Source organism: Thermothelomyces heterothallicus, assembly GCF_042370625.1.
Source record: "Thermothelomyces heterothallicus CBS 202.75 unplaced genomic scaffold P884_scaffold_33, whole genome shotgun sequence".
Lineage (NCBI taxonomy): Eukaryota > Fungi > Ascomycota > Sordariomycetes > Sordariales > Chaetomiaceae > Thermothelomyces > Thermothelomyces heterothallicus.
In genome coordinates, this window is record NW_027192594.1 from 245,212 (window position 1) to 262,353 (window position 17,142).

The following is a 17,142-nucleotide window of genomic DNA, read 5'->3' on the forward strand; positions in this document are numbered from 1 at the left end:
TTGGGACCACGACGCGACGGTCGCGATATGACCGGTCAAGAGGACAATCCTTCGCCGCAGGTAGATGACGCATGTGGTGCAGTCAATCAATCCGCAGCTTCACGCCCGTCTTTGCGGAGCAAACACGGTCGTGGGGCCTTCAGCCGGAGCTAGATCCGGGGGGGAGGGGGAGGGGGGAATATCTGAGGGCCAAAACCGAGAGGCAGAGTGTGGTTGTACATACAGCTGCCGGTGGGACTGGCTTGATGAGGAGGAGTCATCGGGCCCGGGAACCTGGCGAATGGCGTCAGGACGTGAGGCGAGACCATTTGTGCGGCATGGGGGACGAAACGCTGGCTGTTGGTGCTCTAACGTTAGTTAGAACCTGCTGGAAACGGTGCCTCTGGTCCCTGCCAGCGACGGCGTACCGCTGGGGGCGGCTACCGGGGCAACAAACAACTGCAGCAGCGAGGAGGACGAGCTGTCGAAAAAAGGAGGCGATAGACGGGACCTTCATCATGAGATCGCCGACAGCTGACCAGCTTCGTGGGTGCCACGGTGGCCGACAAGGGGCGGCAAGAATCGGAGAGCCAACGTTGAAGCCCCGTTTCAGGCAGTAATGACGCTATCGAGGGTAGGTATATTGTACAGCAGCATGGAGCAGCCAGGGCAAGCAGCATCCCTCCTTTTTTTTCTTATTATCTCTCGTTCTAGTATGATTGACATGTTTCGAAGACATGGCAATGCGGTTGACCCGCACGCAGGTCAACCGTGCTCTGAGAACGTGAATGGTATATAGACCAGGTATACCTTCCCCTGCCGTAGGACATCAAAAAGCCCTTCGGTGTGGCCACCAAGTCCCTTGCTGATGACCAAGACATCCGAACTCTTCATGCCCCGACCAACCATGCCCCACAGCGTCAAAGACCAGACAGGAGAAGCCCAGGACATCCATCGAGGGTTGGTTGCATTTGCCAACTTGTCGGACAAACGCAAAGGACGGTTTCTGACGCTCGCAGTGACGATACACCCAGCCGATGCTTGTCGTCGTCGACTGGGAATGTCACCCAACAGCAGTCGCCGATGCTAAGAGCGTGGAGCGATGAATTTGATCCCAGAAATCTCACCATCAACGAAGCCCTATTCGCCAGCGGACTGGTTGGGTGAGCGCTGACTCCCTGCTGATGCACTGGATCCGTTGGGTTAACGACGAACAGTGATGCTGGACTCCAAGGCTGCAGGGATCGTCAGAGCGCTGACGCCGCGTGATAGTTGGAGCGGCACGAGATATGTGAGGGTGCTTCTCAGAATCATACGCTTTCCGCGTCCCGGTGACCCGATTCGGCTGCTTTTTAAGGCCTTTAATTCTAAGCAGAATTTTCATCCGTTTGTTGAGAAGTTGCTGCCGATGCCTGTGAACCCGACCAGCGGATCCGCGAACCCTGGCATGTAGACCCCGAACTTCTACGGGCGGCCTAAGCCGAAGAAGCGGTTGTTCCTTCGTCATCAACAGCATTCGCTTGGAAGCCATCTAACGACACGGTCACGGCTCCCGCTTGTACAAGCTGTAGAGGGGCTAAGTGTGAGCCGCAGTCGGCAGGAAAAAAAAAAAAAGCAAGGGCCGGGAGTTGAGTGTTTTCAACTTACAGCACGGGATAGATCGTCGATCAGGTCATCCACATCCTCAATGCCAACACACAACCGAATTAAGTCTTCAGGCATCTCTCTCTCTTGTCTAGTTTTGGCGTCGATGCTTGCATGGCTCATGCGGCAGGGCATGCTAATGAGACTGTTGACACAGCCGAAGCTGACGCTGATGCCCCACAGTCTGGCAGCCTCGACGATGCGTTCAGAGAGAGCAACGTCCCCGGTCTCGAATGACAGGACAGCGCCAGCGCCCCGTGCCATGGACCAGTGGAGGTCGTACTGCGGGTGGGACTTCAGGCCGGGGTACCGGACGCGGAAGCCGTGTGACTCGAGGAACTCGGCGATTCGCTGAGCATTTGCCTGCTGCTTCTCCATGCGAATGGCGAGCGTCTTGACGCCCCTCATGAGCAAGAAAGAGTCATTTGGCGACAACCCGCAACCTGTGGCGTTGATGGTGAAGTACATCTTGTCGCCGAGCTCGGGGTCATTGCAGGCAATCACACCAGCCATGATGTCGTGGTGGCCGGAGAGGTACTTTGTGCCGGATTCGTAGACGATGTCGGCGCCGATGTCCAGGGGGTTTAGCAGCATAGGCGAGAGCATCGTATTATCAACCACGACGAGCGCTTTGCTGTTGGCTTCGTGGGTGGCTCTGGCAATCGACGGAATGTCTACAACCTTGAGCAGCGGGTTTGTCGGCGTCTCGAGCAGCACCATGGTCGTCTTGTCCGAGATGACCGCCTTGACGTTGTCGACATTGGTGGTGTCGACGTGGTGTACCACAACCCCTTGGTTGTTCTTGAGGTATGTGAGGAGGCGATGCGTTCCGCCGTACAGATCATCGCCAGTAATGACTTCGTCGCCCGGCTTCAGGAGACGCGTGATGACATCCAGGGCGCCCATTCCGGACGAAACGGCAAGGGCGCGGTTTGCGTTCATAATCTTGGCTAGGTGGCGCTCGAGGTGTGTGCGGGTTGGGTTGCCCGATCGGGTGTAGTCATACTCGCCGCCGCCGTTGGACGAGGTCTGCTTGAAGGTGGCCGACTGGTAAATGGGAATGCTCGAGGCACCATACTGGTCCTTAGAATCCGTGTAAACCAATTCCGTGGCGAGGGCATACCGCTTCCTTCCGGAGAGCGGACTTGACGGAGCAGGAGATGGAGGAAGCGCATGGCCATCCAGATCGACTCTAGTGAAGACTTTGTTGGCAGCCTGCGATGCAGGGCTCAGCCGGTTCGTGTTTGGAGGAGCAGCCATTGAGACGACTGGAGTCGAGTGACGGTGACTCAACCGATGGGAATTGAATGAGGGAAGAATTGGAAGTGGGATGCGAAGTGGCCTGAAAAGAGGGGCGTCTCGGAAATCGCGATTGCCGCTCGCTTTTCGCCTTGGATGAGATTGAGAAGGCGCGAGTGAATAAGCTTCCCGGGCACAGTTAGATCTGAAGGGGGGAAAAGAAAAAAGGTCCGGGCGGGTTCGACGTGCTAGGATGAACCGCGGACTGGTTTTACTTGTGTCATCAGCGAAAGGTGCCTTCCGAAGAGACCCTGCAGTGATAGGCCGGTGCTCTCGACCGCTTTTTCCGTCCGACACTCGGAGCGGCAGGGCAGAATGATAGTTACGCGGTACCTATGGCGCGGGTGTCGGGGACACTGCGCCCAAGGTATCCGATATCTGATGGAGTCGCCCCCGCTGTGGGGCTCACGGGATGACGTGCTTGCTGGGGGAGCATGCTTATTTCCCCGTGATTCCAGGCCATCGAGGTCCCCCGAGCGCGTGGTGGGAATTGGAAGAAAATAAGAAACAGTTTGGGAAGCCAGCTTCTCTTGCAACCTCGACCGGGAGACGCCCCTATACGAGCCACCAGCCGATAATTGGATCGGACTTGCATCTTGGGGGATTTTCTACAAGACACGCCATGTTTTGGATGTGCGTGTGTGCAGCAGATAATCAGGGAGTGTGTATTTGGACCGTGTGCCCTCTCCGCGGTCCGAAGTCGAGCCGCCCCGATGACTCGGCTAAATGACGACTTGAGGAAATGGTGAGAGTAACAGGATGGTTCCATTTATCCTGGGTATTACTTTATAACGATGTTTCGCCGTCCTGCCTGCCGGTATCTTTGCTGCATCATACATAAGTCTTAAACAACTGGACCATACAGGAAACCAAAGTGGCCGGGCTGTCGGTGTAAATTGATGTACAAGGGTTGAACAAGCCACCTATGCCGATGTCGTGACCTTGTCGTCTTCATCCTCTTCGACATCCTCGTATTCATCACTTGAAGCCTTGGACTGCGTGTTGGCGGTGCTTGTTTGGCGGGAGTGCGTTTCTGCTGCGATAACTCGCCCGCCTCGGCGGCCAAAGAAATCATCCGTTCTGATTCCCCGGACGTGGTCGGGGTTCACGCGGGACATGTTAGCCCCGGAGGCTCGCTGTTGGCGGATGTATTCTCTCATGGGAACCATGGCCGCATCTCGGCATGCCTCTTTGATATCGCTGCCAGACATACCGGCGGTGACGCGGGCGATGTAGTCGAGGTCAAAGTGCTCGGGATCGCGCTTTGTGTCGCCGAGCACCAACTGCAAGATGCGCCGCCGTTGCTCCAGTCCGGGAAGCGGCACGGGGAATTTCTTGGGCATCCTCCTGAGGATCGCTTCGTCGATATCGTTGATTCTGTTCGTGGCACCCAACACCACGATCCTGTTAGGAACTCCGGCGGCATTCGTCGATGTGAGCCCATCCCAGAGGGTCATGAACCTATGCTTGTTAACGTGCGGTTTTGCCTCCCCGTTTGCCGGTCGACTTACTCCGCCTTGACCATGCCGCTAGCCTCGTGCTCCCCGCTCCGCCTTGTCCCTAATACTGCGTCTATCTCGTCGATGAAGATGATTGCTGGCTGGAGCTTCTTCGCAAGAGAGAATACAGCGCGGACGAGCTTGTTGGAGTCGCCATACCACTTCTCGGTGAGGGTCGAGATGTGGAGGTTGATGAACGAGGCGCCGCTCTCGTGGGCTACCGCCTTGGCCAGCATGGTCTTGCCACACCCTGGCGGCCCGTAGAGCAAGACACCCGAGGGCGCCGCCAGCAGCGCACCGCCATGTCGATACAGGTGCGGCATGGTCAGAGGATAGATGATGGACTCCTTAAGCTCTTCAATGATGTCTTCGAGGCCGCCGATTGCGTCAAAGCCGACCGGGATGTCTTCGGGAGCCACGACCTCGAGCGCTACCTGGTTCTCATATTCGTTGAGAACCAGGTTATCCAACCTGTTCGCCCCTCGAGACTCATCGTCGCCGGCGTCCTCGTTGCTCTCTGCCTCGAGCCTCTTCCGTCGTATCCTCTGGAGGTTCGCCTGTGCTTTCAACCTGGCTTGTTCGTGTTTCTCTCGGTCGGGGTCGACGAGCTTGGCGAGATATGGCGTGACGACTTCCCGAATCAGAAAATAGGCGGATATGGTCTGAAGCCCATGTTAACTTGCAAGAATACACGTGCATGCATCAATTTGTAACGCGGTGCATGGACATACGCCGGCAGCGAAGATGAGGCCCGAGACCAGTTCCCTCAGCCGTTTTTGGTCGCTCATGGTGTGTTTGAAGGGTGCGGCGCGACGGTCCGCACAGGCGAAGATGCCGAGTCACAATTGAACTGACGCTCTCCTAAGCGTGGGGCGTTGCGAGGTTGCAGTTCTCGTAGTTTAAAGGTATGTATGTAAATTCCGTACACTAGGCGATCTCGGGCGATGTGCGAAGTGCTGGCGTCGCGCCGAGGGCGCCGAGGACGGGAGCATGTGCTGGCAATGAAACCCACAGCATGTGCTAGCGTGCTGTCGCAAGCGCCACCACCGATAAGGTTAGCGGGGCTGATGAAGGGAACGATCGGCTGTATCGTAATTACGCGTAACTTACACCGGACACCTGCTGCGGACGTCACAATCTGTTTACATACTATGGATTTTAGCGCCAGGGCAACCGCGCTTCAATTGTCTCTCGCCCTAGCAATTCAATCACGCGCCAAGGGCTCCCATCCCAATTCGACGCGTCGTTTTTCAGCAGAGGACGCGTCGTTACCTACCTCTTTTCCACATTCTGAAAGCGTCATACGGGCCTGTAGCTGATCGATGCCGAAGGCCAAAGGCCCGTCACATTTGCTGCAATTGGTGGGTTCCGACTCGGAAGACGCCAAGGGAGAGAGTTCGCTCAAGGTCGCCCATCGTCCCGTAACAACAGAGAAAAAAAGCGTAATGCCACCAAAGAAAGGGAGTGTCGGCCGCAAGGCTGCAAACAGAGTAACCAAGCCCGCGTCGAAGAAAACGGCCTCAGGAAGTCGAGTCAGTAGTGACCGGATTGCCGCTGCGGCCGACGAAGCCGCAGAGGGAGCCACTGGGAAGGGGCCAGGTCGCCGAGGGCGCAAAGCCGCGGCGGCCACCGCTGGGCCAGAACATGGAGACCAAGATGACACGACCATGACAGACGCGCCCGAAACAACCGAGTCGCCTCCACCAGCGAAGCCGAAGGGTGCCCGTGGCCGCCCCAAGAAGGCGGCTTTTGAAGCCGAACCACAGCCCACCGGGGCGCGGCGGGGAAGAAAGCCAACAGCAAAGACGGCCGAGCGAGACACGACAGCAGAGGAAGTATCAGAGATCCCCGAGACACAGCAACCGACCGCGCCGCAGAGCGACAGCGACGCTGGGCGCGACGATTCGGCGGAGACGCCCGGCTCGCGGACCCCAGAACGGCCAAGGCCGGGTGGTGGCGGCGCCCCTCCCCCCGGCAGCGCGTTGAAGAAGCCTGTAAACTCCCTGTCCCCGGAAAAGGGCGATCCCGCATTGCGTCGGCGGCTCGGAGAGATGACACAGAAATACGAAGCCCTCGAGCGTAAATACCATGACTTGAAGGAGATTGCAGTACGAGAAGCAGAACGCAACTTTGATAGGCTCAGGAAACAGTCCGAGGAGAAATCAAAAGGTAGATATACATATTCGAGAGTCTATCAGCTCACCTCGACGGCCCCTCGCTAACCTTCCCCCAAGCCGCCGACCAACTCATCGCAGGCCTCAAAGCTGAGCTCGCCGCCCAGAAAGAAGCCTCCAAAGAGAGCGCACGCCTCAAGAAGCAGCTCGAAGCGAGCGAATCAAAAGCCGACTCCCTCCAAACCAAAATCACCGAGCTGACCGCCTCCCTGAACGACTCCAAATCGGAGATCAAATCCCTCAACCTCAAACTGTCCGCGGCGCGCAGCGCAGAAGCAGCTGCGTCCGCAGCCGCCAAGGTGCCCGGGAGCGCGATGAAGGGCTCAACGGCCGCCTCGCGCCTCGCGGCTGCCAACGCCACCGAGGCCACGCTGACGGCACAGAAGAAAGAGGACCTCTACAGCGACCTGACGGGCTTGATTGTGCGCAGCGTGAAGCGAGATGGCGGCGAGGACGTGTTTGACTGTATCCAGACCGGGAAAAACGGGAGTATGTCGGCCACTTCCCCTTCCCCTTTTTCGCCCCCCTCCCGGCCTTTAACCCCGATTTCTTTATCCCCTCTGTCATGAACCGAGGATGGACACTGACCCCCCATCGTGATCTAGCTCTCCACTTCAAGCTCGCAATCGACGTTCAATCCGGGCAAGGCGAGGCACACTGCCACTACACGCCACAGCTGGATCCTAATCGAGATAGGGCGTTGATCGCCGTTTTACCGGGGTACCTCGTCGACGAGATCTCGTTCCCACAGACACAGGCGGGCAAATTCTATGCCAGGGTCCTCAAAGCGTTGAACGAGGCGGCGGAGGGTTGACTTGAAAGTGTCTTTTCTCCATCTACCTGGCGCCGGGCGTGGTCCAGGGAGCGGGCTGTTGTTGTTCGAAGGGGAAGATATTGGTCTTCGTTTAAGTCGTTAACATTGTAGAGGTTGCATGGGTCACTGGCGTCTTGTATAACCCGCGCTTGAAATCTTTGGCACGGTAGTCAATGGAGGTCATGTTGGGAACTTCCGCATAGAAACTATACATTGGAATAATGCTGGGCTACAATCCTTCCGATCTATTAATTCGGCGACAGCATCAATACCTGGGGCTTGATGAAGCGATGGGAAGCTGGTCATGGAATGGCATATATGGATTACCTCCGTTCGCATCTTTGATGTGCGCCCCTCTCTGGGAATCCGAGTTCATACCACATCTGTACAGCCCGTCTATCTGCGGTTTATGAAGCATCGTACACTCCAGGCCCCGACGCCTCGCTGGCAATCACAATACTGATCCCTTCTCGTCATCCGAACCCTGGCGTATATGACGGCCGTGGCCGTTCGCTGCACCTGTCTCGTCTATCCCATGATGGAGACGGGTCCCCTTCGAGCCAAATCCGAGCAAAAACGAGTGGCATGAACAATAACATAGACATTACCGGCGGTCAGGCATAGCTCATCCCAACCCATCCTTCCATCGACCCAGGTCGTAGGCCCCAATATAATATTCCTCCCCCCCGGGCCCCCCGGGGCCATGCCGTCCTGCCCTAAATAGCCCCGAAAAAGAAAGTCCCTCGGCGAACTCGCGGTTGGCTGGATTGCTCGGTTATCCAAAAGAAAGTCAGCCCCTTCTGGACCGGTAGAGATCCGAGATCGCCAGGGTCCCAAAAAAAAAAAAAAAAAAAAAAAAAAAAGTGGCTCGCTTCACGCATGCTTCAAAAACCACGCTGTGAGCCGGCCGATGCAAATGCAATTGGAGTCGCTGCAACCAAAATGAAAGAACAAAAAAATAAGCCTCCCAGACGCCGCCCGTGCTGAAAATGAAATAGGAGGAAGAAAGCCGGGCTCCATGGTGAATGAGAGCTCGGACCCAAGAAACTCGGGACGGAAAGGTCTCGGCTCGGGATATATATATACGACGGTGCGGTTAAGTTCGGAGTCGACATCATGATGAAGGGCCATATATCCTGTCGAAGGCCCAGGAACCAACATCTTTGGCTCGTTGCCAATGGGCGCGAGTCTCATGGTTCCTTACCCCTCTTTCGGGTCTCAAGACTTCCCGAGTAGAGTTGGCTGAGCCCCGTCAAGGACCAGGAATCGGATGTCGAGTGGACCACTAATAACCAGAACGCGAGGAGGTTTGCCAAATGATGCAGCGTGTAAGCGTACGTGACACCATACACGGCCGCGTAAACAGCAATGCCAAAGAGCAGGATGCTGGTAACATGCTTAAGCCGGTTGCCCATGCGTGGTATCATTTTGCCGGTAGTAAGCGTCTCGACCAGGATGATGAAGGGCATGACCGATAGAACATTGTGATGCGAGGTGAACGGAGTGAGCCAATGCACCGCCAAGTTGTGCACCCAGACCACGATCGTCGGCAGATTGATCGGGAGAATCCAGAGCATGAGGATCAGGACCGAATGGACGTAATTATAGAAATTCGAGCTCGAGGCCGATCGCAGTTCAAGGGCAAGGCGTTGGGCTCGGATCGTCGTCATCAGCTGGACCAGACAAGCCACCAGGTAGGCAAACTGATATGGGACGACCGTGGTGACCAGCAACAGTAGAACTGCGGCCGTGACCATGCGCCGCCGCGGCGACGGAGAGAACAAGGAAGCGGAAACGGCCTTGCTCTTGTCCTCATTCCGGGTCCATCCAGATCGGAAGGTGACAATGCTCGCAACCGCACTAAGCAAGTGCGTCAGTATGAGCGCCATGTAGTGAAGTACGGCGCAGACACCGACGCAGATAACCGCGATCAGGGGAATCAGGAAGAGGAACAGGGGTTCATCGGTCCCGATAAGAAGGTCGTTCTGGTCCAAGTCCATGATCGCGGCTGTGCCGTTCCTCCAGTGCCAAAACTTCACATTGCTGGCCGAGGTTGTGTTCCGAGTGGAGAGCGTCAGGAAGGTGAGCGACGTCAGCATCAGCGGAATGGACTGTCTCAGGCACAGATCGAGACCTTCGAGGAAGGTGATGAACACCCCCGTGTTGTCGTAGACGCGAAACTGTTTCCTCAGGACGAGGGCCACGATGAACAGGGGGAACGCGGCAAACACTGTTCGATACCGCATGTAGAGCTTTCCGAGGCTGCCCAGGAAATCGACGGTTAGCTCGACACGGATGCTCGAGTTGCAGGTCGGGTCCGTCCAGAACTGGAAACTCAGTCCGTCCTCCTCTGACTTGCCCGTAAGAGGCGGAGGAACATAGGGGGCAACGCCGTGGAGGCTGACCGCGGCTTCGCGAGCGTTGACAAAATATTTCGACTCGTACGGTTCCGCTAGGTATTGCCGCATCAAGGGAGCAAAGAGCTCATTCTTCCCATCGCAGTTCTGGTGACTGATTCGGAGGTTGTAAGCGAGCAGGCTCGACCGCAGCTTGGGCACTTTGACCTCCGAGACCATCGGCCTGTCGGCGGGCAGCCGAAACTTCAAGCCGGAAGTGAACAGAGCCCAGAGGCTGATGTGGCGCGTCCTATGTGACTGAGCAGAGTCGCTGAACTCTGCAATTACGAAACCGGGGGTAAAACTGGTCGCTTTCTCCACGACCGCCACAAACTGATGCTCCGCAATGTCGTCCACCCCGTACTCGAGATAAGAAAAGGCAGTAACTTCCCGCTCCCCGTCGGTGTAGAATGGGAAGCGTGTCGAGCGAGTCGACGCAGGAAGGGGGACGACATCTGGCGCAGCATTTCTGCAAGCCAACCGCGTGGACCCGGTGTCTCCTCTGGACAGATCGATGTGACTTGGAAATCCGGTCCAGGATTGGCTGGGTTGCGACGGAATAACGCTGCAAAACAGGACCTCGAGTCTCCCGTGCTCTCCCGGCTTGTCAAGCCTGGCATCGGTCAAGAGGGTGAAGCGCTTCGCGCCGGGAGAACCGGAAGGGGGGATGGGCATAAGATGAGCGCGGACGGTGCCGGCAGAGCCCAGGCTTTGTAGAACCAGGCGCTCCCCCTCGGCGATGATGGAGTCTGAGTTATCGTCGACGGTAAGCAAGGTTGAGGGGTCCGAGTGCGGCGCCGTTCTCTCCGCCACCGCCTCCATGCCCGTGAGGAACCGCTTCTTGAACACCCTCATCCGCTCTGCCCTCGGCCTTGTCTGAGTGGCCCGATGAACATCAATCACGTCGAAGAGCGCCTGCACGACAACCTTCCGAAACTGGTCGCACCAGAGGATCGCCTGATGGTCCATGCTCGTCCACACGTTCGGGACTGTCGAGGTAAATACGGTGAACCCGTGCGTGTCCGGAACCAGGGACTCGACGCTCGCATAGTCTGAGGGAACAACGGTGTCCAGCCCGCCCCCGGCGATGGAAACCAGGGTGACGTGCCAGAGCGGGTTGTCGTTGGCCCATTGTTGTGAGTGGGCGCGTCTCCAGTAGTCGTTGATGACCTTGTACGTCTGAACGCTCTGTCTGTCGAAAGACACCGGCGGGCGGACATGCGGAGCCGACATGGTGATGATGGTGTTGATCGAATTCGACTGATAATTGGGCATGGTCAGCATTGTACGCGCGACGATGCCTCCCATGGAATGTCCCAGCACTATGACCGATGTCGGGTCGGGAAGGTCAGGGTCACGCTCGGAGATCCGCGGGTCGAGGTAGAGAGAAAGAATGAATCGAATCGCCTCGTTGAGATACTCGGCCTGATCGAGGAGCGTCTGACCGTGGAAAGCGCTGATATCCTCGTTGAAGTCTACCGTGAAGAAGTCTAGGCTCCGGGCGCCGGCCTTGATTGCGGACTCGTCGTGCTGCACGACATCGTGGAAGTAATTGGCGGCTTCTGCCGCGATGGGCCGGACCTGCTTGTAGCTCCCGGCATTGCCGGGGATGAAGAGGACGGGAACTCCTCGGACCTGGGAACCGTTAGCCCGTTAATGGTGGGGGACGCCTGGGATTCTCCGGCAGCTCCGAACCTTTGTGTCTCGCTCGATGCCCTGTTCGCGGTACAGGTACAACGAGTATTTGCTTGCCAGACGCGTGTGTTCCGTATCAAAGTCGTTGAGCTTGGCATAGGACGGGCGCATATAAGACATACGGCAGCCCTTCGGGTCGACCTGTCGGGTCACGGAAGAATGGAGGACTGCGATCAGGAACCCGATGCCGACAAGCGACGTGACAAGCGCGAGGAGGTTGATGGCCCAAGGGCTCCTCCATGGCGGGCGCCGCCCAACGGCCTCGGTTTCTGGCGTCTTCTCCGCCTCCTTTGGCTGCAATCGGCCATTCGCCGTCATGATCAAGCCCAGGGAAGAAGAGGGCAATGCGCGATCAGGCGGCGACCGTTTCCCTATCGTCCCATTCCCAACGCGCGGCTCGGGCAGCCGCCAATTGATGCTACTGGATCGTCGGCTTATCGAGAAGGAGGGTCGGCGGTCGGCGCTGCGGCGACGGTCGAGTTTGCTTGCGGGACGCGCGGCCGGTCTCAGGTCGTTGGTGCTGAAACGAGGGGAATTGGCATGCGGATTGTCGACAGGGGGGGCGTCATCGTCTTCTGACGATCCCGACGAGTGCCTCCTCATCCCAGCAGGAGTCGAGGGGGAGGATTCCTGCCCGGGAGATAGCACGGTGCGCTCGTGAATACGGTGCCGGGCAGGCCAAGCAAGCGAAGGAACAAGGCCGAGGATGCGACGGTGAAGCGGTGCTCATGGGCCGGTTTGACTGTACTTCCGCTGCCGGTTGGGCGGGTCTGAGCATCCAGCGATGTTCCGTCGCTGAAACCCGAGGCTGAGCTGTCCCCGAGCCTTCCCAGGCGCAGAGGCGAAAAAGGAAAGAAAACGAGAGAGGCTGATGGGAAACAAGGACGGGAGGAGCTCGCGATGATTGCACGGCGGCAGATTGGCGGATGCAGGAAGTCCACACAAAAAGTCGACCCTAGGCTAGTTACACTAGTGTAGTAATCCGTGCATAGTTACATGATAACGTTAGCGCACTAGTTACTTCGCCAAATCCACCTTTGCAGTTTTTTGGGCCTGTAATCCGTACACCCCCTTCAAATGCGGCTCGAGCCAGAAATCAGGGGAGGTTAACATATAAATTCAACACCTAATATTATCCTACCCCTTATAAAAGCGTAGCATGCAAATAAATAGCTATATACTTCAAGATATATAAACTTTATTCATATATATAATTAATAGTATTGATAATATATATAGAGATATTAATAGGTAAAGAATACTTACTATTTCATTAGAAAGATACTAAGAAATGATAAGAAATATTTAAGATATTTAGAAAGCCTTAGAACTATGCTTTTTAAAGATCTCTATATATATTGCTAATAATATTAATTAGATAGTATAGTTAGAATTTATGTATCTTAAAATACATAGTGATCTATACGTATGTTATATATATATAGGAGGTAAGCTATTACTAGTTGTTGGTGTGACCTCTAGCTCTCTGCAGCCAAAGGGGACTTGGCGTTTGGCGGCTACAGGAGTAACTAGCCTGCTCTGATTCGTCCGCAGTAATCGTACTCTACACAGTAGTCTTCGCATGCAACTTGCTGCGAGACGCGCCCGTACGCGCACAGTGCATATTGTCGCATCGACCACGCTGACGCCAACGCCGGAGCTCCTACCACCACCACGACGGCTATTCATTCAACGATAGAGCAATTTCCGAGGTGACATCCATGGTCAGCGACGGATAGCGGCAGTCGACTAGCCCTTGCGGGGCCGCTGCGGAACGCCAGAGAATGGCATCAAGTGCTACAATCAAGGCCATCGAGTCCAGTACAGTGAGTTTGTTTTCCCCATTTCGACATTTCGACATTTCGACATTTCGACGCGGCGAGCCGCCCAGTCTCGCTGTACTAACTTCTCGGACAGGTCCATCAGATACAATCCGGCCAAGTTATTGTCGACCTCTGCTCTGTGGCAAAAGAGCTAGTTGAAAACAGTATCGATGCTGGAGCGACCGCCATCGGTAGGTGACCAAGTGAAGAATGCGCGCACGCACTCGTGCCACATCTGGCGCGGCTCCGTTGACAGCAGCTTGTTGCAGAGGTCCGCTTCAAAAATCAGGGGCTGGACTCGATCGAAGTTCAGGACAATGGCTCCGGGATTGCGCCGCACAACTATGAGTCCGTCGCCCTGAAGCACTACACGTCCAAGCTCTCAAGCTACGATGACCTGTCCGAGTTGCAGACGTTCGGCTTCAGAGGGGAGGCGTTGTCCTCGCTCTGTGCCCTGTCCCGGTTCGCAGTGGTGACATGCACGCAGCAAGACGTGCCGCGTGCGACCAGGCTAGAGTTTGAAACCTCCGGCAAGCTCAAGAGCACCAGCGTCGTCTCCGGCCAGAGAGGCACCACTGTGATTGTCGAGGACCTCTTCCGCAGCTTGCCTGTCCGTCGCCGCGAACTGGAACGTAATATCAAGAGGGAATGGGGCAAGGTGGTCAGCCTCCTCAACCAATATGCCTGCGTGCAGACCGGCGTCAAGTTCACCGTTTCGCAACAGCCCACCAAGGGCAAGCGCATGATCTTGTTCTCGACCAAGGGAAATTCCACTACACGCGAGAACATTATCAACGTATTCGGTGTAAAGACCATGAATGCGTTGATACCGATGGACCTCAAGCTTGAACTGATCCCAACTGCCGGGCCTCTCATCAAGGGCAAGACGCGAGGCGGCGACGGCGGTACCACCGAGGTTCGTGTGTTAGGGCATGTGTCACGGCCGAACCATGGTGAGGGCCGCCAGACACCGGACAGGCAGATGTTTTATGTTAACGGGCGACCTTGCGGATTGCCTCAGTTTGCCAAGGTGTTCAACGAGGTCTACCGATTATACAACGCATCCCAGTCGCCCTTCATTTTTGCAGATATTCAATTGGACACCCATCTTTACGATGTGAACGTCAGCCCGGACAAGAGGACCATCCTGCTGCATGATCAAGGCCAGATGCTTGACAACCTCCGGGAGTCCCTGATCGAGCTATTCGAGACACAAGACGTCACTATTCCCGTGTCCCATTCACAGGGATTGAAGCAAACATCTTTCAAAACAGCGAGCGGCCGGTCATGGACGCCCGCCTCGGCTCAGGTCGCCAAGAGGGACGCTGCTGTGGAACCGCAACGATCGGCCGAGCCGACTTCCCCGATACACTCTGGTCAACTAACGGAAAGGGGAGAAGATGAAGAAGAGCTCAATGACGCTCAGGACGATGCCCAAAGTACAACCCAGCCAGAAGCGGACGACGAGTCGCGGGCTGGGAAGCAAGCGTCCCCGGAGTCGGCGGGTTCGAAGAAAACTGTGACTCTATTGTCTCGCTGGCTTGCAAAAGGTGCCGATGATGATCGGGAGCCTGTTGACCAGGTCACCAGAGCTCAAGGACAAGCAGATGCTGTTTCAAACAACCACAGGGATCCCGAATCTACCATTTTATCGGTTGATCATTCCCCGAGGGGCCCTGCGGCCGAAGAACGAACGCCCGAAGCGGCCGAGATAGATGAATCTCGCAGGCACCAGGTCCAGTCTCAACGCGCCGCTCGCCGTTCTCCGACGTCGACTGACGTGATGAGTCCGGGGGAGGAGACACAATCTCGAGGGCCAAACGGGGAACCCGAGCGGCCAGTGGCCGCCATCGCCCCTCCGTCTCAATCACCTGCACCGAGAGCAGTCGCTGTGAGTACAGCCCGGCCGTTTAAGCGTTCTAGCCAAGAGGTGGCCACCATCACGATCGGAGACCACACGGTGACGAGCCTGATTGGAAACCCCACAAAACGGACCAAGGTGGCCGAAGCGCCCAAACTCCCCAAGGTAACGGCGACTGGGAAAACGGGAACGCGGGGCGCCGCTTTGCCCACTTTTGGTGGACGCTTGTCGCAGTTGTTTTCTGCTCCGGCTCGGCCCGGCGATGGACCCGTGGAAGGAGTTGAAGTCGTGGCTCAAGATTCAGAGGAGGACATGCAAGAATCTGGAGGGGATGTCGAGAGAGAGGAGGATGGAGACGGCGAAGAAGAGGAAGGAGATTCCCTCTTTGTGCCCCAATCAGAGGTTGCGCACGTGGAGGATGAAGAGGTCGATCTCCCATGCCCTGGACAAGCCGAGGACACGGGTTTTCGCAGCAACGCCGATGTTCCCATGGAGTCTGTCGAGGATTTAGTAGCTCGCCGCGACGATGAGTCGGCGGACGACCATGGTCATTCAGGTGGAGAGGAACAGAAAGTTCTGGATGGGAAACGCCAGCAGTTGATGGAAGCGGCCGCGGCCGCTTCGGAGAGCACAGGAGAGGGCGAGATGCGGTCTCAGCTGTTTGTCAAGGGGCGGTCGAAACGAAAGGACATGACCCTCAACCTGGTGCAGAAGGTGAAAACGAGCCCGGATGCTATCCAAAAGAGGATCGCAGCGCTCACACGCCACTTGCCCGCGCCTCGGCCGAGGGCCTCCCCAGCCGAAAGCCCCGACGGTCTAGAGGCGGAGGATGCCGAGGAAAAGCTGTCCCTAAAGATATGCAAATCCGATTTTGGGAGGATGCGCATCGTCGGGCAGTTCAACCTCGGCTTCATCCTTGCTGTGCGCGAAGCCGCATCTTTGGAGGAGGATCGGTCCGAAGGCGCAGACGACGAGCTTTTCATCATTGACCAGCACGCCTCGGACGAGAAGTACAACTTTGAGCGGCTCCAGGCAACCACGACGGTGCAGTCCCAGCGCCTGGTCCAGCCTAAGACCCTGGACCTGACGGCGCTCGAAGAAGAGATTGTCCTCGAGCACCTCCCCGACCTCGAGCGCAACGGGTTCCTGGCGCAGGTCGACACGTCGGGCGCCAAGCCTGTCGGGTCGCGGGTGCAGCTGCTGAGCCTGCCGCTCAGCCGGGAGACCACCTTCTCGCTGGCGGACTTGGAGGAACTCCTCTTCCTGTTGGCGGACAACCCGACGTCGAGCGCGAGCACGGTGCCGCGGCCGAGCAAGGTGCGCAAGATGTTTGCCATGCGGGCGTGCCGGAGCAGTATCATGATCGGCAAGGCGCTGTCACGGCGGCAGATGGAGACGGTGGTGCGGCACATGGGGGAGATGGAGAAGCCGTGGAACTGCCCGCACGGGCGGCCGACCATGAGGCATCTCTGTGGGCTCGGAGCATGGGACGGGAGGGGGTGGGTCGAAGAAGAGGAGCGAACGGACTGGGCCGGGTGGGTGAGGGAGAAGAGAGAGGAGCAGGATCAGTAGTAGTAGGGCACCCCGCCCCCCGGGATCTGCTAGCATGCATATGTTGCCTTGCTCGGTTCTCCCTTAGGAAGATGTACTTGGGTAACCATGCAATCTCAGGGGAGTGGCTGAACATGACAAAGCCTTTTTTTTTTTTTTTTTTTGGACAACGCCTACTACATTTCAGATTCTCCAGATCTAACGGACATAACCCAGGGGCTGACGTGGGATAACCGTACATTCATCCCATCATCGTTCCCAGTTTCTCAGCCCAGGGGAAGAAAAAAATATATAGAAAACCAAATCCCTAGAACTCCGAGTACGGGAAGACGGAGAAAAAAATATTGAACCGACCAACATGCGTCCCTTCCAAGACTCCCGCCATCCACCAGACAAAATGAGATCCC

General features: G+C 56.7%; 5 protein-coding genes across 5 annotated transcripts; 2 read left to right on the forward strand and 3 right to left on the reverse strand.

Moving 5' to 3' along the window:
• Positions 1 to 1,454: 1,454 nt before the first annotated feature.
• P884DRAFT_210835 (Cys/Met metabolism PLP-dependent enzyme-domain-containing protein) lies at positions 1,455 to 2,883 on the reverse strand (the record flags this gene model as incomplete). Its single annotated transcript, XM_069439025.1, has 2 exons — positions 1,455 to 1,544; positions 1,627 to 2,883. The coding sequence occupies 2 exons, from the start codon at positions 2,881 to 2,883 to the stop codon at positions 1,455 to 1,457; spliced, it is 1,347 nt and encodes a 448-aa protein (XP_069294047.1).
• Positions 2,884 to 3,565: 682 nt separating this feature from the next.
• P884DRAFT_231610 (P-loop containing nucleoside triphosphate hydrolase protein) lies at positions 3,566 to 5,392 on the reverse strand. The gene is made up of 3 exons (XM_069439828.1): positions 5,153 to 5,392; positions 4,434 to 5,083; positions 3,566 to 4,383 (listed from the first exon to the last, which is right to left on the reverse strand). The coding sequence occupies exons 1-3, from the start codon at positions 5,207 to 5,209 to the stop codon at positions 3,846 to 3,848; spliced, it is 1,245 nt and encodes a 414-aa protein (XP_069294048.1). The 5' UTR covers positions 5,210 to 5,392; the 3' UTR covers positions 3,566 to 3,845.
• A 255-nt stretch (positions 5,393 to 5,647) lies between these two features.
• On the forward strand, positions 5,648 to 7,651 carry P884DRAFT_231613 (chromosome segregation protein Csm1/Pcs1-domain-containing protein). The gene is made up of 3 exons (XM_069439829.1): positions 5,648 to 6,590; positions 6,656 to 7,084; positions 7,201 to 7,651. The coding sequence occupies exons 1-3, from the start codon at positions 5,744 to 5,746 to the stop codon at positions 7,407 to 7,409; spliced, it is 1,485 nt and encodes a 494-aa protein (XP_069294049.1). The 5' UTR covers positions 5,648 to 5,743; the 3' UTR covers positions 7,410 to 7,651.
• A 948-nt stretch (positions 7,652 to 8,599) lies between these two features.
• On the reverse strand, positions 8,600 to 12,103 carry P884DRAFT_210726 (PGAP1-like protein-domain-containing protein; the record flags this gene model as incomplete). Its single annotated transcript, XM_069439018.1, has 2 exons — positions 8,600 to 11,440; positions 11,501 to 12,103. The coding sequence occupies 2 exons, from the start codon at positions 12,101 to 12,103 to the stop codon at positions 8,600 to 8,602; spliced, it is 3,444 nt and encodes a 1,147-aa protein (XP_069294050.1).
• A 1,080-nt stretch (positions 12,104 to 13,183) lies between these two features.
• On the forward strand, positions 13,184 to 16,756 carry P884DRAFT_287778 (uncharacterized protein; the record flags this gene model as incomplete). Its single annotated transcript, XM_069443897.1, has 3 exons — positions 13,184 to 13,326; positions 13,418 to 13,514; positions 13,593 to 16,756. The coding sequence occupies exons 1-3, from the start codon at positions 13,285 to 13,287 to the stop codon at positions 16,754 to 16,756; spliced, it is 3,303 nt and encodes a 1,100-aa protein (XP_069294051.1). The 5' UTR covers positions 13,184 to 13,284.
• Between the last annotated feature and the right edge of the window lie 386 nt (positions 16,757 to 17,142).

What these genes read in the sequence shown, in the direction of transcription:
- P884DRAFT_231610 (XM_069439828.1), bottom strand. Translation starts at nt 5,209, where the DNA reads ATGAGCGACCAAAAACGGCTGAGGGAACTGGTCTCGGGCCTCATCTTC. An exon ending in GCCTCATCTTCGCTGCCGGC is followed by an intron (nt 5,084 to 5,152) that starts GTATGTCCATGC and finishes CATGGGCTTCAG; the next exon opens with ACCATATCCGCCTATTTTCT. An exon ending in AGCGGCATGGTCAAGGCGGA is followed by an intron (nt 4,384 to 4,433) that starts GTAAGTCGACCG and finishes TAACAAGCATAG; the next exon opens with GTTCATGACCCTCTGGGATG.
- P884DRAFT_231613 (XM_069439829.1), top strand. Translation starts at nt 5,744, where the DNA reads ATGCCGAAGGCCAAAGGCCCGTCACATTTGCTGCAATTGGTGGGTTCC. An exon ending in GTCCGAGGAGAAATCAAAAG is followed by an intron (nt 6,591 to 6,655) that starts GTAGATATACAT and finishes CCTTCCCCCAAG; the next exon opens with CCGCCGACCAACTCATCGCA. An exon ending in CCAGACCGGGAAAAACGGGA is followed by an intron (nt 7,085 to 7,200) that starts GTATGTCGGCCA and finishes ATCGTGATCTAG; the next exon opens with CTCTCCACTTCAAGCTCGCA.